This window comes from Pseudoliparis swirei, chromosome 12, assembly GCF_029220125.1.
Source record: "Pseudoliparis swirei isolate HS2019 ecotype Mariana Trench chromosome 12, NWPU_hadal_v1, whole genome shotgun sequence".
Taxonomy (NCBI): domain Eukaryota; kingdom Metazoa; phylum Chordata; class Actinopteri; order Perciformes; family Liparidae; genus Pseudoliparis; species Pseudoliparis swirei.
In genome coordinates this window covers 12,875,559-12,899,458 of record NC_079399.1, presented here as the reverse complement: position 1 = coordinate 12,899,458, position 23,900 = coordinate 12,875,559, and the positions used below count along the sequence as shown (strand labels likewise).

General features: G+C 43.4%; 1 protein-coding gene across 19 annotated transcripts in view; it reads left to right on the top strand.

The window, feature by feature from the left end:
* Window positions 1-23,900, top strand: part of gphnb (gephyrin b) — an 84,749-nt gene that overhangs the window by 11,745 nt on the left and 49,104 nt on the right. For 11 of the 19 annotated variants that reach the window (XM_056428157.1, XM_056428160.1, XM_056428159.1 and 8 more), the window contains exons 2-5: window positions 12,479-12,557; window positions 18,079-18,261; window positions 20,875-20,932; window positions 21,035-21,127. In XM_056428157.1, the coding sequence (XP_056284132.1) occupies window positions 12,479-12,557; window positions 18,079-18,261; window positions 20,875-20,932; window positions 21,035-21,127 (413 nt within the window). Of the gene's footprint in view, window positions 1-7,025; window positions 7,274-11,477; window positions 11,832-12,478; window positions 12,558-13,954; window positions 14,057-14,698; window positions 14,750-18,078; window positions 18,262-20,874; window positions 20,933-21,034; window positions 21,128-23,900 lie in introns of those variants that run through there. The other 8 variants (XM_056428167.1, XM_056428166.1, XM_056428168.1 and 5 more) reach the window with 5 other exon arrangements.

Below are 23,900 nucleotides of genomic sequence, written 5' to 3'. Positions count from 1 at the left end.
CAAGTGGAGCACTCTATTCGGCAGCTCCCGCCTCGCCTCCAGGCGTCCTTCTGCTCCGACATCCAGAGAAGCTGAGCGAGAGAGAGAGACGTCGCAGGCTGATATGCTGGTGGGCCTGAACTAGAAGTACAGAGGAGTTTTGGATTTAAACAGCCAGACACCAACCACCAAAGAAGAAGACACATCGACTTCAGCTGGCATGAGCCTTGAGGAGAAGGAGAAACTTCCAACTGTGCGTGCGTCCGTGTGTGTGTGCGTGTGTGTGTGTGTGTGCGTGTTTGCGTGTGCAGGCACATGTGTGAGCTCTGACAGTGGGAAGCTGCAATGTAATTGCTGACACTGTCCAGAGGATTGAATGTAATGAAGGTAGCTGCTTACAGGCTGCTTCATTAGTACAGCCGGGCCCGAGGCACCTGTGTGTGTGTGGTTGTGTGTGTGTGTGTGTGTGTGTGTGTGTGAAACTCTGCAACCTGGGAAATAAGGAGAGTCGAATGGTTCAGGCACACACATACACACGTGTACCAGCCACCCACTCACACATTAACAAACACACCAACAAGCACAGGAGGCATGTGCAACGTGTTGATTCTGACTTCCATCCACAGCAGTTCATTTCCTCCATGTTGGGGCAATCCATTTTTTGTACTCGATAAATATTTAAAAAATTGACATCGAAACTGCAACCACTTTGGAGGTGTTGTTGGAGTTGTCACGGTTGACCCGAAACAAGCATCAGCAAGAAGTTCCTTCTTTTTGAGGAAGCCACCGCCGGACGCACCCTTAAGCGCCGCCTGTTGAACAACTGCATAGATTTGGGTTCTGCTCGGTTCGTTCCACTGATTTCACGACGGTCGGCACAACGTGTAAAGCTGCAGCTGTGCTGATCGGGCTTTTGTCTTGCCTTTGCGGAAGCGTGGCCGGCATGAAATGGGATTTTGCGGTGCAAGGAGCCGGGACTGGTCATGAGGAGGGCAGCCGGCGGACCGGACGATGATGAGCCTGCCATCCTCGCCCTGTGGAGATGCAGTTTAGATTAACTTTCCACTTAGTGAACAATGTGTCACTTACAATACGGTCGCATCTCCTTCTTCCAGAAATCGGCTTGACAGGTGCACCTCCTGAGACGCGTCAGCCCCATTCAGGGTTGGGGTGGTGTATCAGATGATTCCCCTGGTCAGCATGAGTGTGACTCTTACTTTGATCAGAAACCTGCCATTGATTGTGAATGGCCATCTGCCAGCCTGACCTTGACCTGTATGACCGAGTGCAGTCACATCATAACCCTTGACCCATCCGTCCCTTCCTCTGTTCTTCGTTCTCTTCTTTCCCTTGAGTGAAAGATCACAGCGAAGCCGAGGGGAACATTCCTCTATGAAGACCAATCGATACCTGATCTGATTAGGCCTAAGCACACACGACAAACCCTAAAAGCCAAAAGATAAAGAGACCCATTGCTAATGTTAGCCATCCATTCCAGAGCCCGTCCATTTCCCGACCCTTCTATCTTTAGTCATAAGTGAAATGAGCCGAGTGTTTTCCATGCAGATTCCCCCGGCTCATCCAAGGATGCAGACTAAGCCGCGGTGCAGCCCTGGGTTTCCCTACATCAGCAGCTTGGAAGGATGAAGGGGGAGGAGGGGGAGGAGGGGGATGGGGGCAGAGACGAAGGGATGTTGAGGCAGAAGGGGAGAGGATGGAAGCTTCTAACGGGAGGTATCAGACATGTGCAGCTATATTGATGCCAGTGTAAGCACATTTCTATTGAAATCAATAGAGCTGCTCTCATGCTCATTTTGGGCTTCTAACAAGAGGACGGTACCTGGCTCACTCGTGGAGCAGCCGTAGATAACGCTCACTGGAGGAGCTGCGTTGGGGGGGGGGGGGGGGGTGAATATGCCAGTTAGTTGTGAATTAATTTATATATTTGTATTTCTGTCAGCCTGAAGTGATATCCTCCTTGTGTCTTTAGCATATGTTGTTGTCTGAGCTGCAGGATTCTATTAGCAGCCAAATTAAAGTGTCAGTTCACACAAATTACACACAAACATTATTTTCACACTTATCTCGAGAGGTATCTGGCAGACAGTTTTGTTTTTTTCGTCCCAGATTTTGAGAAATGAGAGTCCATTCACACAATGTTCGTAGTGTTGGCTTCCTGGTTAGCAAATGACGTGGATTCAGTAGGTTTCCAACTCGAACAAATCACTTAGCAAATGTCTTTCAGACCCTTTTTAATAGTCAAGAGCAACGTGCAAATGATGTCGGGACATTATGTCCGCTAGAACTAATAGAAGTTGAATTCAAATCAAGTCTTTTTCTGTTTTATGGTTCACGTGCTCTCTGCATGTTAATGTTTAGGAGTGAATATACATATTGCTGCATGAGATTGGGAGTTTTTGTTGTTCAACAAGACCAACCGATGTGTGACTCTTCTCTATAGAAATGATGCCCTCAAGTTAAACACAGGAGACTCTCTCACTTTGGTGCATATTGTGTCAATATGTTAAGCTAAGTAAAGTGGCTCATGAAAAAGTCTTACGTTTGGGTACACCTGTTATTTCAATGTGTCAAATACATTCAATACAAATGTCATATCTTCTGCTGCTCATCTCATTTAACTTCAATAAGGCTTCTAAGCTCATGAAAGGTGATATTTCATTAATTCTAACAACAGTTATTTTTAAAAAGTTGCAATGCTAGATTTGGAGTTGATGAATGTCATCAAACCCCAACCTTAAGTTTAAAAAAAGATTGTTGTAGAATTTGTAAATGCAATTTTCTTAATAATTTGAGAACCAGGAGCAGCATTTCATCCATCCTGATTGTATCAGGGTGGTCACAGAAATGTAAAACACATGTGTAAATCTGTAAAGCGCCAGAGCTGAAACAGAATGCTTGTTTAGGATGCGTCAGTTAAAAACTACTTCGATGTTATTTTTCTTCTTGCACTGACATATACTTCAACTCACACCTAATATGGCTTTTATGGTAAACTACATATGAATTGCCTATACAGCGTGTGCAATCATGTGATCCACCGTGGGCATTGAGTGTGTGCGTGTGTATGAGTGTGTGTGTGTGTGTGTGTGTGTCTAAACAGCTGTTGTAAATGCCACGACGAGCTGGCTTGCCATGGGTCCTCTACCATCGAAATGTCCCTCCAATCCATCGATTTCATTGAACAAAAAAAAACCTACAGGGGGGAGGATATGGGGAAATGTGTGTGCATGGGGAGGGGGGGGGTGATGTAAAAGCTACAGGGGCATTTCAGTCATGGCGTGGGAAACGAGATACAGGAGAAGGGAAGTGGAAGGGGGGGGGGGTTCTATATCCAAGCTCCCTGTATTCCCTAGCACTGTAAATTGTCTCTAGAACTTTTTTCTGTGGCTTCATTCGTAAGGGACTTTTAAATATTCATGGCCTCGTTATGTAATAAAACATCAACACAGGAGATCTTGGTGGAGCGCTGCAGGCTGTTGGGGGATTCAGTCTCTGGCTTTTCACAGAGAGAGGTGCAGCGGAGTGCTATGAGTGAGAGAAGTGACCGGTAGTGGGCTGACCGTGGAAAGTTTCTGAACACGCACTGGATCACAAGTCATCTGGAGGAAGTGAAGACAGTATGTTCAACCTTAATTGTTGCTGTGTTGATTGCGTGTGTGTGTGTGTGTATTATTGGTTGCTGACTGAGTATGCTGGTGTTGGGTTTGGCCTTTCATGTTTTATTCATTCCAAAAAATTGTCACGACTCAAAAAGCAGGACCCAAAAGCACGACTCCAAAGATCAGGGGTATCAAAAGGGGTTTATAAGAAAAACAGAAAATCACAGCTATGCTGGAAAAAGACTTTGAACAAAGTACAAAACAAAATCACAACTATGTTGGAAAAGCAAACCAGGACAAAAAACTACACTATAAAGAACGATCATGACGAGACAAGAGACAAGACGCAGGTAGACACAGGCTTAAATACATGAGGAAACGGGGAACAGGTGGACACAATCAGGCAATCACACTAACGAGGAAACACCAGTGCAGGAAATAAAGTTTCTGAAATGAGAGAGGACAGTTACTACAAAATAAAAGCAGACATGGAAAACAGGACTTAAACCTAAAACTTAACACAATCGACGAGACATGACAAAAATGACAGTAGAAGCAGTCCTCTGGAGCTGGGGTCACTCAGGGTCAGCACAAACCTTCTCCCAGTTTCTATGACTTCAATAATAAAGGAATTTGCAATCAATTAATCTATCAAATAGTTTTTTTGTTAATAAATGAATTTATAAAATGTAAAAATGTGTTCCTCGTGCTCGAGGTGGTGCACTAGATTGTTTGTCACAAGGCTAAAACCTGAACATATTCAGTTATCAATAATATCAAGCAGAAAAAAGCCATATGTGGATGGGCACTGGTCAAAAGAGGTGGTGGTCGTGTTGTGTTCAGGTGTGAATACGTCCTGAAGTTTGACATTTTTCTTTTCGGTCGATGACTTAAATGATTCAATTATTATACATTACTGTCAATTAATTTTCCGTCAGTTGACAAACTGATTAATTGAGTAATAATTTCAGCACTATAGTCATAATGACACTTCCCATATATTGATCCATAGGCCCGTTAAAAGGTTATCCTACACTAAGTGAGTGTCTCGGAGCAAACTTCATCTATCTAATCAACCGCCATGTGAGCAGAGTACAGATAAAGATAACACGTATTGATATTAACTGAAAAAGCCCATGATCGGACACCATTATCCAGATAACATATCAAAATATAGATTTCATGCTAATATCGGGTGCAAATCGGTTCTTAATGGTACCTGTCTTATATTCCCCACATCTATATGTCCATCTGTGACCTTTACTCTTGTGCTGTTTTGAAATGATGGATTCCCTTCAACTATACTCTGCATCCTTCTTTTAGCAGCCTCCCCCTATCAGCCATCTCCCCATCTTCCCATTTCACTCCTCTTATTCCCTCCCTTTCTGCTTTTGGAGTATTCCCAACACTACTCCCCTCTCTCCTCTCCCCTGTTCCTCCTCCTCTCATCCAGTATGAATTGCTCTCTTAATCCTGTCCACTCCACATGTCCTTCTTACCACCTCTCCTCCTCCTTCACTCAGCCTAGGATGGATCTCTCTCTCCTCTCCGGAGAGACAGGGAGGGGGAGGAAGTTTGAGGACTTTGGGCCTGGGATGGGCCCTGCCTGCCTTCCTGGAATAAAGCTGTGAAGAACTGAGCTGTCTCTCCCTCTCTTTGTTTCACTCTCTGCACATCTGTGGGGGGGGGGGGGGGGGACTGGGCCATGTTGTGGTGTGTTGTTTTGTCCTTGGCTCAGCATGGCTGCTGGATTTTAGCCGGGCGATACGCCGGAGTAGGTTTGGATTTGAGATGCGGATCGGCCCACTACGGATGAGCCGGGCTCTTCGGTGTAGCAAACGATCGGTATTAAGCCAAAAGAGTAATTATTAGCTGCAGTATTAGCGTGGGCCCAGTCCATATTTTGGTCTGTTTCCCTCCGTAATGTTGTTCAATGGCTGGCTCAGAGGTAGCAGGTGGAGTGTCGCACTCCTTGCATGATGTAACTCCACCCCAATTGAGATGTGACTTCAAATAAATGAAAATCAAGCTGCTGGTTGGCTCCTTTCCCCGCGGATATAAATAGTATTTTCAAATCTTATCTAGAAACAGTGTTGTAGAGGGGAGAGGCTTTGAAATGCAGCCCGACGATTAGGATCCCATTGTTCCGCTCCACACCCCCTCCATTCTCCCGGCTGCTTACAGTAAGCCTGAGGATCTGTGTGTATGTGCCTGAGTGTGTAGCCCTGCACATGTGTATGCATTCATCTGCATCACAGGGTGATTGAGATCGGGGCGCGTGGTAAGATAGCATGTGCATATGCGTGGTGTCGTGGGTTTGAGAGTTTGTGAGTAATTGGTGTGTGTGTGTGTGTGTGTGTGTGTGTGGTGCTGGGTGTGTCTTTGATGATGGATGCTGTGCCTCTGCTGCTTACCCCACTGCTCCTCTCAGAATTAACAAGGTTGCTAAGATACAGTGGGTTTATATTAGATTAGGTTATCTGCTGTTATTGCTGTTACTATATTTTACCCAGCACCGTGAAGCATTTATTAATTTGGAAATGTACCCTGCCATGGAATGAAGACGCTGGTATTTGTGCACCACTGTTCCCCGCCTCTCCTCTTCTGGCTCAAGCTGCTGAAAGCCCCCGGGTCGGATGTCTGCCCCTCCCCATTACAATCTGAAGGCGTGTCCGTACTTCTATTTATCATTAAACTCATTTAATCCCAGGCCTGTGGCCCAGTGTTTCCATTGGACACAAACAAGCCAGTCCAGGAGGAGACAGGAGGCGGTCATATCACTTTGGTTGAGGCTTATTGGTGTCCAGAGGTGTTGTCCCTCCCACCAGCAGATGTCAGCCCAATCCAGTGTTTGACCTCCATAGAATCTTCTCCAGGGCTGGAGGGCCATTGCCGCTGCTGTTAGCAGATAAAGTACAGGAAACAAAAGAGATGCCAAGTGGGCTGTTCAGAGGAGGGAGGCCATGCGCCGCACGTATTCAGCATTTTTAGGAAAAAAGGAACAAGCACTTTTTTCGGAATAATTTACGTTTTCACTGGCAAAGCTTGTTTAAACATTTTACTGAAGAGTTGATCAATTTGATATCCATATCTTGCCTAGCACTAAAATACCCAAGACACATTCACGTGTCTTTTAAGAGCAGCAGGGTATGGTATATTGTCATAATGATGGAAAAGCACTGTCAGAATTGGGCTGGAAGTAAACTTTGGCTCAAGCCACCCGAGGCGCTATGTAGCGGATGTTGTGTGTGTGTGTGTGTGTGTGTGTGTGGGTGTGTATGTGTATGTGTGAGAGGGGAGGGGGGGCGTGCGTGTAAGAGAGAACCTCTGAAAATACCTTCTTTAAGGGAACCCCCATTAGTGTGGGATCCCAGGGAGATAATGAGCGCTGACTGCTTTATGTCCTGGAAATGATCGAGTGGAACGTCGTAGCAGTTCATGAATCCTCTCAGACTGACGGCACGTAGCCTGCTAGCTAGCAGAGCTATTGCATTACAGATGGACAGCATCTAGAGTTAATAGTCAGAAAAAGACAAATAGCATGCATACTAACTGCACTCTGACTATGAGCAACAGGTCCTGTCTATTCTCCAGACAGACAGCATCTGTCTGACTTGTTAGAAGGTGCTCTGTCCCAATTCCACATAATGTGTTTCGACGAGGAGCTGACTAAAGTGAGTACGCTCAAAAAAGTCTGTAACCGTGTCAAAAAAGGCCTGCTGTCAGTGTCCCATGATGTAATGCATGGAATAGGGCTGGGTGATAATACACTGATGGTGTATTATCTTTCTATGTAATCATATTGTGATCAAATCAAACATCATAATATTGTGATATATATATATATATACTATTATGTTGTCTAAATTTCACACAAAAATGTCCTTCTTAACCCTCCTGTTACCTTTACATTTACTAACATATTTTACCCTTTGGGTCAATTTGACCCCAGCAATTAAAATCTCCAGAAAATTATTAGAATTAATATTGTTTCCCAAGTTTAAGTGTGAGGCACTTTATTTTTGTTTGTTGACTACCTAAATAGCCCTTTAAATATATAAAAAAGTTGATATTTCTTAGTGAAAAACAGCCTCAGGTCAAATTGACCCGAAGGAACACCGACATTAAAGATTGAATGGGGTCAAATTGACACGAAAGGTAACAGGAGGGTTAAACCGATTAGCATGTATTTGTTTACATTCATGTAAACATGGCTTGGACTATTTATTCATTTATTCTCTGTAAATTCACTTGAAATGTTTCGCACCAAAGTTGTTAATTAAACGAGAGAAACTTTAAATTAAAGTATTTAATTCACAGAATATGCTTCAGCGTGCCACAAAGACTTCCTGCCGCTCTACTGTAGAGCAAAGGAGGAGCTCCTAGCAGCAGCGAGTGGTGGAGAAACAGCTCCTGCTCCTGGATGATCTTTGAGACTGAGAAATAAGTAGCCGACTAAAACTCCTTTTCTTTGTCTAAAAGTACAACACAATATGTAAAGATAAAAATACCGGTGCAGAGAAGGACTCTCCGCCTGTGTGTGTTGTTTCCTGAGCTTCTCCTTGCTTTGTTTATAAAGACTTGATACAGGTCTGTTAGCACACACACTGCATCCCCCTTTTTTAAGCCTACGACAAAATGGTACAGTGCATTTATTTCTTAATTATTAACTTGGATACCTAAGGCTAGCAGGAAGCTTAATAATAAAGGCATCTGCATCATATATTAGGCATACTCACATACTAGTCAGTGGTTTTACCGTTTATGCATGACAGTAGACTCACACCACATGTTACTCTCTATTGCCTATTCTCATTTGTTTACTTTGTTTATTTGTTTATGTGTGGATGAATTTAAATTTGATGCCAAAGTCCAACCTCTTGGCAACAACATAACTTGTGGCATACATACATTTACTTTGCCAGTGGTGGAAGAAGTATTCAGATTTACTTAAGGAAAAGTAGTAATACCAAACCTACCACTATGGAAAAATGCATTTAAAGTATCAAAAGCCAAAGTACTCATGAATAAAAATGGCCACTGTCAGTATTTTACTATTACAGCTACATGTGTATCTCTGCCAAGAGAATCATGGGATCAGTAGCTCGTGTGTGCGTCCATGTGTTAGTCTGAGGGAGCGTGCGCCTCTGTTTTTGTCCACAGCTAATCTCGCATTCTGCTGCAGCAAATTGCATAATATTTTTGGTTGGCCAGCTTTATAAATGGTGTGTTTGCTAACAGCTAATGGAACCAGAACACCTCTCCGTAACTCAGCTGCAAGTTTCATTTTGTTTTTTCCGGGATTGTATGATGTATCTATGGAAGCCCATTTCCGCCACTGTGATAAAAAAAATGAAGATCCTGTAAATCATAATTATGAGATACTATCTCATAATTTCGATTTACTATCTCATAATTATGAGGTGCTAAGTCATAATTTCGACTTACTATCTCATAATTATGACTTAGCATCTCATAATTATGACTTACTATCTCATAATTATGACTTACTATCTCATAATAATGAGATACTATCTCATAATTTCGATTTACTATCTCATAATAATGAGATAGTATCTCATTATTATGACTTAAAGGATCCTAATTTTTTTATCATAGTGGCGGAAACGGGCTTCCATATGTATCTTATGTGACCACCAGCTTTTTCCCTGCACTAATCAGTGCTTGTTTTTTTAGTTTAAATGAAGAGACAACCCCTACAGCCTATTTGTGCTTAGACAGGAGGGGGGGGGGGCTGTACCCATTCAGTCACACCTGGTGGAGATCTGCAATCTGCTAACTTTCTAGTTTTAGATTAACACTATTGATGCATGTCGCCTATGTTGCATTTTTCGGTTGTGCACATTTCACTTCTTCTTCTGTTCGGTAGTTTAACCGACTGCAATGCATCATATTCTGTAACACCATGACCAGGTGAGCAACGACAGGGAAACGGAGCAGAACAATACTTTTGCTACATCCACTTTTCTCAACCCTCTTTTCTTCCCTTCCAACAATCCTTCCTTTCGTGTCTCCCTTTATTTTCGCTCCATATCAACGTCTTTCCTTGATCAGTTCTCTTTGGTATCCTGATGTCTTCCCCTGTGTCCTGATCTCTCCTGCTCTGCTACGGCTTAGCAATTAACCCTTTTAAGAGCGTACGCAAGTGTGTGTGTGTGTGTGTGTGTGTTTGGATGTGCACGTCTAGATCCCATGTGTGAGTGGTGTTGCCCTGCTTAATGCTTCTGAAGCACAGGCCTCCTGCTCTCCTCCCACTGCTGCAGCCTGGGGATATCCAGGCTTCTGCACTCAAGCGTGCTCACAGGTGGAGGCAAATATGAGACGATAGGAATCAGTCCAGGCATAAGCACCAGAAAACAGATATTACATTTTAAAAAACATACTACAATTACAGAGATGCCCATGAAGATAAATACAGTGTGGTTAAACACATTAAGATACTCCATCTCAGGAAAGCAATGTATAGAATATTATAGCCTTGTGGAGTTTCTGAGTTGGGTAGTAACATCCTGTAATCATAATAACAACAAATAAAAGCTGATAAAAACAGAACAAAACTCCTCAGAAACAATATATCTGCTGTTAGTCCTACATGCAGGTTTTTGAACGGTCACCGGAGATGTTTAGTAGGCAGGCGATGAAAGCTGAGCTGCAGAATTACCTGGAAAAAGGTGTATGGGCGGAGCTCGGGAAGTGGGAGGGAGCGAGCGTCTCCCCTCTTCCTCCTCTTGCTCCATCCTCCCTCCCTCTTCCCCTGTCTTCAGCTCTTGTACAGGATCACATTAATATTCCTTTGAAGCCTGTTTTAACTGCAGCCAGATTTCCTTCTCTTCCACTCTCACTCCTCTTCTCCTTTTTTGTGTTTCCCCCATTTTCTCCCTCCCGCTATTGTTTTGGAGCAGGTATCGCTTTCCTATCATTTCTACTAACCGGTGCAGCAGGGAGGGGCAGTTTCATTACCTTCACTCAGGAATTCCCCTTGTTGCACAGACACACACACACACACACACACACACACACACACGCATGAAGAGGAGTGGGGGTACCGATGCCTTTGACAGAGCGTGTTGATTGGTTCAGAATGGTTGCTGCCTCTTGTAGGAGAGTGGAACGGCTATTTTTAGATCAAGGGGTAGCTGGGAGAGAAAGACTGAGGAGGGTTCTGTGAGTGCGTGTGTACTCGTGTGTGTGTGTGCTTGTGCGTGTGTGTGTGTAAGGCATCCTGCAGTCTTGAAGGAAGTTCCTTCTTCACACACATATACACACAAACACACACACACACATGCACTTATGCAGCAGTGCCCCTCTAAAGCCAGGGTGTATTCCATGTGCTTGCTCCCCTTTTTCTCTCCTCCCTCAACCTTTTCTTCTCGCCCCCTCCCCCCCCTCCTCCCCCTTCCCGCAGCCTTTCTGTCTCTCTTGTTTCTCCCTCTCTTTCTCTCTGAGCTGGCTCAGTGTGCAAATGTCAGCACTCTCCCATTTATTTGCCAGAGCCCAGAGCAATGTCCTGCACCCTCTGTTTACCTCTGTCTCCACAGCGCTGCTCCGTCACCACTGCTTTTCTCCCGCTCGCCCCTCCCCTAAAAAGAAAAAAATCCCTTTTCGTCCATTCTTTTCCACCTCAATCTCCCTTTTTCCACACCAACATCCTTCACTTGCATCCATCCTCTAGCTCTGTTGCATTCCTGTCCTTCACACACACACACACACACACACACACACCCTACCCTAGCCATACCAATTCCATTTTTTACGTCATTCTTGCTTCACCCATCCATCCGCCCCTCCTCTCGTTCATGGATCATGGCACTTCATTGGAGTAACATCATAACATTTCCAGTCTTGTCTACAACTAGCACCACCACAACCACCACAACCACCACAACCACACCGCCATTGTCGCCCCCTCCGGTGCTTCGTTTTGACTCTGACTATTTTAAGACGCTAGCGTGTCCGTCCACATTTGGCCCTGTCAGATCACAAAACACCTTGTCTCGCTCTTCATCCTTTTTCATCTGTCTCTTTCTGTCCCCTCTCACTTTGTTATTTCTTTTCCCATTTTCCTCCGCCCATGTCTTCGTCCTTTATCCCTGTCTCACTCTATCCGTCACTCTATCCGTCTGTGATCACAGGATGACTCATGTGGCTCGCACCTGCTCTGCAGTCGAGGGGCTGCCGTGCTTTTATGAGAAGAGGTTGGAGACGATGAAGGTGTGGCTTCACGTAGGCTCAGTGTGCTCAAACATGATGCAGAAGATCAGGTAGCAGTTGCGCCAGAAATGTTTTTTAAATAGTCAGGTTCACCCGCCTTATTACAGTCAAAACTGACAAGTGGAGCTCCAACAAATGAGAACATCATATTCTCCCTAAAGTCCAGTAATCAGACTCTTTTCACTTGAAATGTGTATCAAAATGTAAGAATACAAAAACAGACCCAAAGGATTCAGAGATGTGAGCGATCCTTGGTGTTTTCTTATCTAGTTTTCATCATCTCATCAAAAAGAAAGATCATTTTGGCGTGTTTCGTCATTTTCTTCATCTGATGTTCAGTCACCCACCTTGAGAAGTCACATGCGGCATCCATTACTCACTTTAGAAAACTAGAAAACAGCCATTCTCGTTTTTTGCGAGTGAGTGAGTTGGCATGGGAGTAAAGAATGTTTGGGGGAAAAAAGTGTTTCAGTTTTTGGACCTTTTTCCTTGTACTTAGTCACAGTTATGAGAAAGAGTCATTTGCAGCAAATCGTTGCCCCAACAGTAAATTATAAAGTTGTGCTAAAGCCTTTGCATTTCATTTTGGATTAATTGTGAGTTTTTCTGCTCATTTTCCTTTCTTGTGATTCTCTCCGTCTCTCCAGTGAGTGACAGCTGTTTTCGGAACCTTGCAGAGGACCGCAGTGGCGTCAACCTCAAAGATCTCATCCATGATCCCTCCCTGTGAGTATTGGCCTCTTCATTACAACTCCACCTACAGGGATGATGAAAGAAAACATCAGGCAACACCTTCCTACACACAATCATGTATTCAAGAGTCCTCCCAACTAACCTTAAAGCCACCACACTTAAAACAGGCGTTCTGCCTGTGTGTTGCTCTTGCGTGAGCAATTTTTGTGAAATTAAAATATCTCTTCAACACAACAATTTCCAGCATGCATGGCAACAAAAAACAAAAGAGCTGTAGTGCTCTTCTGTTTGAGGATGACTCTCAGTAGCTGGAGGAAATCAGGAGGAGAAATCAATACTTGTTTCCATTAATAGGGATGTGATCGGTGACATGCAGGAAAACAATAATCTCCATCACAACTTCAACTTTATGTCCCAACAAACAAAAATACTGAAAAGGATCTTGTGCTAAATGCATTAAATCATTGTTTTTGCACCTCTTCAAAAGCTTTAAAATGTGCATGGCAGTGTTGTTGTCAAGACCACCTAAACTTAGACCAGAATGTAACCAAGACCATAATGCATCACGACCGATACAAGAACAAGACTTTGAGGGATGAAGACCAAGATTTGACCGTTGCGAGTCCGACACTACATAACTCACGATAAAATGTGGAAAATGCAAACAATAGGCACCACTGAAATAGATATCAATATTCCATAAAACACAAGTGAAGATTACTCCTCTTTTATTGCCATATATAATCTATATGTGTGTATAGATATGTGTTCATGAGAAAGGTCTTTATAAAACAATCAGAAGGCATTGCAGAGGTACATTTTCTACCAGCAATCACAATAAACTTCGACGATGCACGGGCAAGTTAGTGATATCCCCTCAGTTGTGCTCTTGACCGGCCTTGAAATAAAATCCAGAGTCCTCTTTGTCGGAGACCTTCTAAAACTGCGGTCGATTCAGCGACGGGACCTTCTAAAAATGAGAACGATCTCCGGTTCGAAAACACTGGTGCACTGTTCACTTTTCTGCAAGCTCCAGTCAGATATAATAGAAGTGGCAATGAGCGTCACTTCTGTAAATTCTTTAACTTTAAAGCAAAGCAAACCGTTTTATGAGAGTGTGAAGGTAATAAAAAGCTATTCACAAAACACACTTATTACACATAGCATCCCACCATGTAATAAGACACATGCTCTGGTCAACCATAGCAGCCCACTGCAGAAACTATTGAGGTGATGTTGTACGTCAGATTTGATGTCTCTTAAGATTTATAAGTCAAGCTCGAGCTTTCATATCACTGCACATGTCGCACGTTGCTTTTCCGAATGACGCTTCAGCCTGCGACTGGAACGCGATGAACTGTGACCTCAGACGCGCCGCTCCAGACAACCGAGTCATTCTCCAAACAGACATTGATTTGCTGCAGCTGCCCTGCTCCTCTGTCACAATACCACACCAGTCAATACCACTGGAGTGTCACCAGTTCCCCCGCTCTGGGACCCTGGACTGATCCATGCTTGTCATGTCCATTATGGTATGTTTATTTTGAGGCCGATGTGTAATATGTATGTGTCAAGTCTGTGTGACACACAGAGGGAGTGCGAGGAGGCTCGTGCCATGTCTCGTGCGTCACGCGAGACAGAGCGCCAGAGAGTGATTATCCACCGCATGCTTATTCATACAATACGCTGGAGGGAAGGTTTGGAGGTTTCTTTTGTTATGGGTTTTTTCTCCCGTGTGTATCCATAATATAATCCATGTGTGTGTTTCTTGTGGGCTTTTTACAGTTGTGTATTTTATAAGGTGATGTCCAGTAAACACGAGAGACCAGCATTGATTCGAACATATTTTTGAAGTTCATGAAAAACATTATTATGTTGCTTTTTTACACACATCTCGTGTAGTTTACAACCTGGCATCCAGGATATTTAACGTGTTTCATGCAAGTATTTCGAAAGTCTCAAAATATTCAGGAAATATAATAAAGATGTCATGTTTATGTTTAGGCAACTCAAAGCACTTGGACTTGGTTCAGTATTGAAAAAGTCAATACTGACTGACTGAAGCACGAGACATGCTGAATTTACTTTGGCATCAACGTCCTTCTCTTTGTACACACACCCCAAATGTCTAGGAGCCCGAGCCTTTAGGAGCTCAAATACTAAGAGAGTTTCACTGGAGTACAATACTTTTCCGAGCAAGAATGCAACAAAAGACTTTTAGACACGTAAGCAGTATTTTATGTGGAGTATTTCTTATCTAAAATATTTTAGTTTGAGTGAATCTTAGAAGGTTATATTAGTCACAACTATGTCAGTTTATTGTCGTGCAGAAAATGTGTCCCCATACAGCGAAAGTGCATTGTGAGATATGTGTCACGGTAAACATATTTAAAGATTGTTTTTGACGTATCATCTGTGATACATTTTACTTAAACATAATCAAGTAATTGTGTTGCATTTTGTTATGTATCAATTTACAATGTTTATCCGGTGTTTAAAACTGCGACTGTAATCCGGGAGAGACTTTTTCTCTCGAAAGATATTTGAGAATGCGGTTTCGTTGTATGGGAACGTCAGTTTGAAGGGACAGGGTGGCATAGAAGAAATACAAGAAGCAGATTCACATCATTTACAAATCAAGAACTGCACGGCATTACATTACATTTAGCTTTTATCCTAAGCGACTAACGATCATGTTAGAGTCATACACCAGAGATACAGGGAGCAATTGAGTGCGGAACGCTGTGCCCTCAATGTGCCACCCTGCTGTGACAGAGATACAGAGACACAGAGAGAGAGAGAGAGAGAGAGAGAGAGAGAGAGAGAGAGAGGGGGATGGAGGGAGGAGAGGGAGGGAGTATGGGGACACAGCAGGACTCATAACATAAACTATAATCAAAGACACACACACACACACACATGCAATCAATCAGTCTGCCCAGTTTGGCATTCAGTATCCAGAGGTGTGTCAGGTGGAGAAAAAAATGATATGTGGCAGAAAGAGAGAGAGTATCAGAGGAGGGTGAAACAAATGATACTGAGACTCAAGTACACACATATGAGGCAGGAGGTATCCGTGTGTGTGTGTGTGTGTGTGTGTGTGTGTGTGTGTGTGTGTGTGTGTGTGTGTGTGTGTGTGTGTGTGTGTGTGTGTGTGTGTGTGTGTGTGTGTGTGTGTGTGTGTGTGTGTGTGTGTGTGTGTGTGTGTGTAGTTTTTTATATGCATCTTTTCCAATGACATTTCCAATCATTTCCCATGTGAGCGAGTACTTTTGTTTAAGTGTGTGTGTGTGTGTGTAGGTGTGTGTGTGTGTGTGTGTGTGTGTGTGTGTGTGTGTGTATTTTGAAGGCTGAGTGGGTTTTCCTGCGGAGCCGTCTCTGCCCATCAGCGACTTGTGTTGTAACAACCGTTGTCAATTTTACAAATTGTCACGGCTCAAGATTTAGCCAGGAGTCGATGAGCTGGGTGACAGTGGGTTAATGAGCACCGCCATGAGGCAGCCAGGGGGAAACGGAGCCACACACATATCTGTGATCAATACGTGACTCAGTTGTGTGGCAATGAATCTGAAGCTCCGCCCACACACCTGGGCAAACGTGTAGTTTACGTCGCAAGTATTTGAAACACACAAACAATCAGTAGCCGTTCCTCCACAGAGGTTTACTTTATTGTTTAAATAGCTATTGTTTGTGTACGTGTGTATGTGTGTGTGTGTGTGTGTGTGTGTTTGTGTGTGTTTGTATGTGTGTGTGTATGTGTGTGTGTGTGTGTAGGGATGTGTGTGTATGTGTGTATGTGTTTGTGTGCGTGTGTGTTTGTGTGCCTGTATGTGTGTGTGTTTGTATGTGTGTGTGAGTGTAGGGATGTGTGTATGTGTGTATGTGTTTGTGTGTGTGTTTATGTGTGTGTGTGTGTGTTTGTGTGTGTGTTTGTGTGCGTGTATGTGTGTGTGTTTGAATGTGTGTGTGTGTGTGTAGGATGTATATGTGTATATATATGTGTGTGTGTGTATATATGTATGTGTTTATGTGTGTGTATATGTGTGTGTATATGTGTGTATGTGTATGTGTGTGTATATATATATATATGTGTTTGAGTATATGTGTATGTATATATGTATGTATGTGTGTATATGTATATATATTTGAGTGTGTGTATATATATAGTGTGTATGTGTGTATGTGTATATATGTGTGTGTGTATGTATATATGTGTATATATGTAGTGTGTGTGTAGGATGTGTATATGTTTGAGTATATGTGTGTGTGTGTGTGTGTGTGTGTGTAGGGATGTGTGTATGTGTTTGAGTATGTGTGTGTGTGTGTGTGTGTGTGTGTGTGTGTGTGTGTGTAGGGATGTGTGTGTATGTGTTTGAGTATGTGTGTGTGTGTGTGTATGTGTGTGTGTGTGTGTGTGTGTGTGTGTGTGTGTGTGTATGTGTGTGTGTGTGTGTGTGTGTGTGTGGTTCTGATGCAGTGTGCGTGTCGTTCCGTGGCTGTGAGTGGAGTCATGAGAGTGGAACCCCTTGCTGAGCACTCAGAGCTCTCATCACGGGAGGGGTTTGAAGAGGTGGGCTCGTCCACTCCTCCTCTTCCTCCCCCTTCCTCCTCTCTGTCAGCTACCATGTTGAGAGGTGACCCCTTGAGAGCTTTCCTACATATGGAAGAACCAACAACTCAGCTGCAATGGCGCTACTGTGAGTGCGGAGATCCTCCCCTCCCTGGGCGGAGAGTGTATGTAAGAAAGCAAGGAGAGAAAGAAAGAGAGAGTGAGATTGAGTGCCCTGTACAAAGAGCTTGTATTATTAATGAAATCACCCTGGCAGATGGGTCTTATCTTGGAAGTGTCCCACAACCACAAAGAGTTGCAGCTGACTCAGACATGCACACACATACTTTTTGCTCTCTCTTGTTAAGTGTGCCCCTGACAGTCTATCCCTCCTTGTTCTCACTCTTTTCACCCCGTGCCACTCTTTCTCTCTGATCCCGTCTTTCTCTCTTTATCTTCCTCTCTCTATGCTCGTCTTTTATTCATAGAAAGATTTGGCCAAGGCGTCCAGGCTTTCAGGCCAAAACTACTGCCATGCTTCCCCTCCTCCCTCCCTCCCCCCCCCCCCCCCCATCTTCCATTCCTTCCTCCGCCCGCATCAGGATTCGTCCACACCTCGAGCAAAAAGCCTTTATTCCAGGCTGACTACCTCGGGCCTGCAGTTTGAGGAAGAGCCGTGTATGTCGTAGCCCCCTGCGGTGGAAAGAGACATAGATGGGTGTTGGAGATTAGAATGTTGCAGGCCCTTTCCCCTCTAATAGGCTTCCCTAAATTCAGAGCACATCCCCCAAAATCCAGCGAGCACTCTATCTGCAAAGAAGCCAGTCATGCTGAAACACATTTATGCACATATTCATATATGTATGTATACCTATTTGCATGCATACACACATACATACACATAACTGTACATGCATACATGTACACGTATATACAGATGTGTGCATATCTATGTACATTTAGATGTTGACGTGGAACAGCTGCAATTGAACCTCTCCTATTTAGGGTCGCGGGGAGGCGACATTGGCCGAAGGAGGGTTGGCCCCGGACGGGTTGCCAGTTTATCACACATATGGAGACAGACAGCACATCCACAGCGACGGGGAAGTGTGTGGAGTCTCCAGTGAACCACAGTCCTGCATGTCTTTGGACTGCGGGAGGAAGCCGGAGAGAACCCACGCCGCCGCGGTGAGAAGGTGCCCCCCCCCCCCACACATAAGGGCCAGGCGGGATCGGGGACCGAATCCCGGGCCCCTCCCGCTGCGAGGTGACAGTGCGAGCCACCCTCTAATTCCAGATGTGTGCAGTTAATGTCTTGTTTCCATGTATGTGGATGACATCAGCAGATGGGAAGTCCATATGGACCCAAGCAGCTGTCTAGCATCACAATGCTGTTAGAAAAGGTTAATAGCTCTCTATCTCTGTAGTAAAATTACAATCCCATTCTTATTCTGCCGGCAAAGCTCTGATTGATTTGACATATTTGTTTTGAATTATGATGCAATGTTTACTTGTGTGGACCCCAGGTAGAACAGCTGCTGCTTTGGAGACCCTATTTTAATGGAGGTTAAAAAGTTATTAAAGAGGTGTTGATTCAACTGTTTTTCTGGAGGCTGTATTTTGTGCTGCTAATGAACTGCATTGTGTTACGTTGACGGGTGTTTCTATTATTTTGTCCAACCAGTTTACATAAATGAGGGTAGGTGAAATAGAGTAACACTTCGTTGTATAACACATACTGTAGACATGTATATACTACACACACCAACACACAATACATACAGGATACCTACAGTGATACATGCTGTATATACACATGTATATAGCCTCAAACTCACACACCTAGTAATGTATGATTATACACACACATAGACATAGCACTCATGTATGCATCGCTGTGTGCACCCTACATGTGGTATGTATAGTGTACACATAGCGATACAATGCGGTAAACACACAAACACACATCTAGTGTTTTTTTTATTTTTTAAGAATACTAAACACATTCCCATGTACTGCAGATGTTCTACATTTCATAAGCATGAATGCACACATGTCTTTCGTACATGTTGTGCTTATTGACATGAGCATGCACGCACACATGACTACACAAATTACATCATGCCTCAAAGATATTTCATGAACATGCCAGAGACTCAAAAATGTCCAGTCGGCAACATTTTGCTGCCTTCGCACAGAAATGGCATCCCCGATAGTGAAACACAAACACACAAACACCGGCACACACAAACTCTCACACGCTCACGATGAACAACACGGCAACTGGAGGCTTCAGGCAGGAGGGGTTGCCTAGGAAACGGTGGGAAGGAACCCTCGTTATTTGTGTTGAGCATATTTTCATTTGGGCTGAAACGGAGAGGCATAAAAACCCCAGGAGAGAGAGAGGTGATTTGTCCTGACGGCTCCTTTACTCTCCCGAGGTGCAACACAGACACACACAAAACTCACAAACAGACAAATGCACATGCATGAACACAATCACACACACACACACATGCCCCCCACACACTCACCCACCACCACCCCCAAAGCACATCAAGAGAAGTCAATCACTCGTGCCATCACATGTCAGCAGGGGGAAGTGTGTGTGTGTGGATGTGCAGTGTGGGCGCACACGTTATTGGATGCTCTGAGAAGCCCTGCATGTGCAGTGTTTCATGAAAAACGACGTCTTAAATGATTCTCTCAGACCTCTCTGCCTCTTGTGTCAGAACCTGCATGCATGCTCGCTGCAGTATTTTGGCGTTTTCTTGCTCTCCCTTCCTGCAGTTTGAATACCGAGCAGAGCCGATGGATTCGGTGAATGATGCTTCCTGGGTGCAGGATTTCTTATTTTTACCATCAGTGTGTGAAGAGCGAGAGTTTGTGTGTGGATGAAAAAGCATCTGAAATGCAGAAAAATAGCAGATGCTTTTATGCTCACGGAGTTCGTTGGGTATTTCTCGAAGGGAGGGCCTTATGTCTTTTTAGTGGCTGACGCGAAGCGGGAATATGATGCAGTAGCCTCCCAAAAATAGCGCTCCGTAAAAAAAGAAAAGGGTTACATAAGGGGTGCCTGTGCAGAGACTTCACCTTGAGCCTGGGTTTGTTCTTTTTAGGATGTCGTTCACAATTTGGCCACAGGAGGTCACCCTGGATCAGGACAGAGCAGCCGCAGCAGCAGCTGCTCTGTCCTTGTCAGAGCTCCCTCTTCAGTAGGCCGTCCTGTAGAACATCCTATCAGGAGGTGATGTTCAAGGGCATTCTCTCTCTCCTCCATACTTGCTGTTATATTCATACGTCTCTCTTTTCTTGGTATCACTCCCTTGACTGTCTTTCGTTCTCTCTTACTTTGTCATCTGTTTTTTTTCTCCACCATCAGTCATGTTAAAGGCCTGCACAGGAACTGAAGATCAGGCATTGACAATCAGTCAGACAAACACCACATTTGCAAGTTTGGGGGTGCATGTATGGGTCTTTTTTGTTGAGGGTTTGTTTCCTGCTTTACTACTCTGAGAAATATAGAGGTGAGCCCACAATGTCCCAGGACTGGTACTTAACCTGCTGACCCACTGGGATACTGCACTTATGGCAGCAGGACAGTACATATGGTGCAACTGGTCATGCTGAGTTTAAGCTCTCCACTTCTGCTTGTAAAATAAAACACTGACCTCTGACAAGGTCCATAGTTCCCGAGCTGACCTTTCTAACTTAATAAAGGATTTTCTTGCAGGGATCAATAAAGTATCTAAGACGTGAATAACTGTATCTGTTATCTAATGGATTTCTTACGTTTCTCAGGTTGGGGGGTATGATCACGGCCTACAAGATAGTGCCCGATGAGATAGACGAAATCAAGGTACCGGTCTGTTCATGTACTGTGTCTGTCTTTCTGTTGTTTTATCCATAATGATGATTTACTCAATGACAATTAATCATTTCCATATGTATGTGTGAACAGGAGACTCTGGTGGATTGGTGCGATGAAAAGGAACTTAACCTTATCCTAACTACCGGAGGCACCGGCTTCGCTCCGAGAGACGTCACACCAGAGGTTGGTTTTCTGACGGCGAGCATTGGAATTAATTCACTTTTTGTTTGTTTGCAGTATTTCATAAGGATGAAAATTGTATAATGAAGCTTGAAAGTTGTATTAAAACACAGCCAGAAACATGTTACAGTAGAATCAAGAAGGGCAACTTGGGGTGAAATATAGTTTGGTACGAAGTCAAAGGTCAGGAAGTAATTCTATACAACTACATACAGCTATGATGATGCTGTAAACTGATGATACTGATGATATGTGTCTTAGAGGAAGAGGCAGTTACTTCACTCGGAGAACCTCAGCCTGCTTTTGCTGATTACACACGTGTTGCACAACTGATTAACACAGTGTAATCAGCCTCGTGGCCACATGGGAAATAAAGAGGCAGATGTTAGATCCTTATTGATTCACTCTTTTTTTAAGATATGGGATCATGTAGCAAGCAATTCAAAATAATGGGTGTCATGTGTCTGGTAATAGCATAATGAGTGAACTACAGGAGAGGAGGTCTACACACACAATGTCAGGTTCCTTAATTTCTTATTGTTCTGACACACATTATTTTACACTTGAAATCAGAGTCGGAAATAAATATTTAATATTTCAACCTCGGATTATAAAATAAGATAAGATAATATAATCCTTTATTAGTCCCACAATGGGGAAATTTCAGGATCACAGCAGCGGGTGCACATTAGAGCATTAATAAAAATAAAATATAAAAATAATACACAAAACACAATAACAATACTAAATACTAAATATACAGAGGAAACAAAATATATACGCAAGGCATACATAAAGGTTGAGTACACCATTCTTATCAAATAGGATCATGGGTATTTTTCAGTACTAAAACTGCAATCACCCCATATTTTTTATTATATCTCACATGCCATGTTCATTGTTTCTACCCCACCAGTTCAGTAAAAGAGGAAACTCAATAACATAAACTATAAATAAATTATTGCAGGCTTCACAAACTGGTTTAATGTAGCTCTGTTCACATCTATTATTGTTGTTTCCAATACCCATACTGTCATACTTTGCAGTATGACAAAAATACCTGGTTGTTTGACTGCATCCGGTCGCATTTTGCAGCATGATTTCTGGCTATGACACACAATCATAATCGCCTGCGCAGCAGATGTATGAGCAATAGGCTCAAAGTTTAAGGTGTAATGTTATGAGGGAGTAGTCATATGTCCTAAAGTACATACTTTGTCACGGCAGCTGCAGTATGTACTAAAAGTAATTTAAGAATAAGTGCAATGAGTTTAATTTTAAAATAAATTACAAAGTTTTAAAGTGTGTAAAGACTTTATACACCGTCTACTATACCATGAAGACAGTATTCTACTCTATACACATGTAAGGATCGAAGATTCATCTTTCTCATCTCTTCCTCGTGTCACACACACTTGTTAACCACAGAACCACATGAAAACTGTTTTTGGGGGATTTACAGCGTGGTACTTCGGTTGCATGTACTCAGCCAACCTCTCTCTCACACACATACACACACACACACACACACACACTCACTCACATACAAGCAATTTGGCAGCGGATGAGCTGTGGATCTGAGTGGTATCATTGGTCCTCATCAATCACAGGAGACAGCAGCAGGCTTCCTGGAAGAGGGAAGACACGTACGAACTGAAGTCACTGATAATACCTGCTATCTGATTCCGCCCTATGCTGCAGACGAGGACGTCTCAGTCTGTCCCTGTGTGTCTGAAGGCTGTACAAGACACACATGACGCTATTTAGCTGAAAGCAGGAGAGAAGTCACATGTCTTTATCAAGAACACAATGTTAACACAATGTGTGTTTATATTACGTGTGACATGGGATGTCATTAGATGTAAATATACATTTGGTTTTCAGAGGTGGTGGTTGTGTCCATTTAACTTTATTGGAGCTCAGTTACCTTTTATTACCTTCGCATTGAAAATGCGGAAGGTTATGTTTTGATCGCCGTGTATTTATTTATTTATTACCTTCGCATTGAAAATGCAGGAAGGTTATGTTTTGATCGCCATTTATTTATTTATTTGTATGCGTGTTATTCGCGTAACAAAAAAAGTTGTAAACCGAATTGCATGAAATTTGGTGGGATGATTGGTTATTATCCGGGGACCATTTGATTAGATTTTGGGATCGACCGGGTCAAGGTCATGAAAAGGTCAACATCTTCTTTTTAACATAGCACGGTCATTTTTTATCCAATTGTCATGCAACTAATGCCAAAATGTTCATAATTCAATGCCCACTCTTGTGATATGCGAAGGTATGCGCTCTACCGAGTGCCCATTCTAGTCTTAACATTGTAGTGGTTTGCAGCAGCCTGTTTGTTGTCCTGCTTACTAACGACTACGAGTAATTAAAAGTAATTATGTATTCTGCTCCATTAATACCACACATCTCATCTTCTCTCACAATGTATGAGCTAATGCTCGTTCGCTCATTAAGTTAGCAGCAGGTATGTCGGTGTTTGACATGTTTTACTCTGCCATGAGTAACATTCCTCTTGTTTCAGTTCATCTTGTGAACTGCATGCACCTCATGTCAACCCACGATAAGGACCTCTTCCTGTCAGTCGCGTCCAGAAGATGTATTCTCGATGAATTGCTTTCCTAAAGTACCTTGAACTCTGGTGATTAGCCCATGGCTCGAGTAGCAGGAAGCTGAAATATTTAACAGGACTGAACTTTCCGTAAAAATGCATGCATTGCATCAGACCACTGATGGTGAATGAAACGCCGAACTCAAAGCAGGG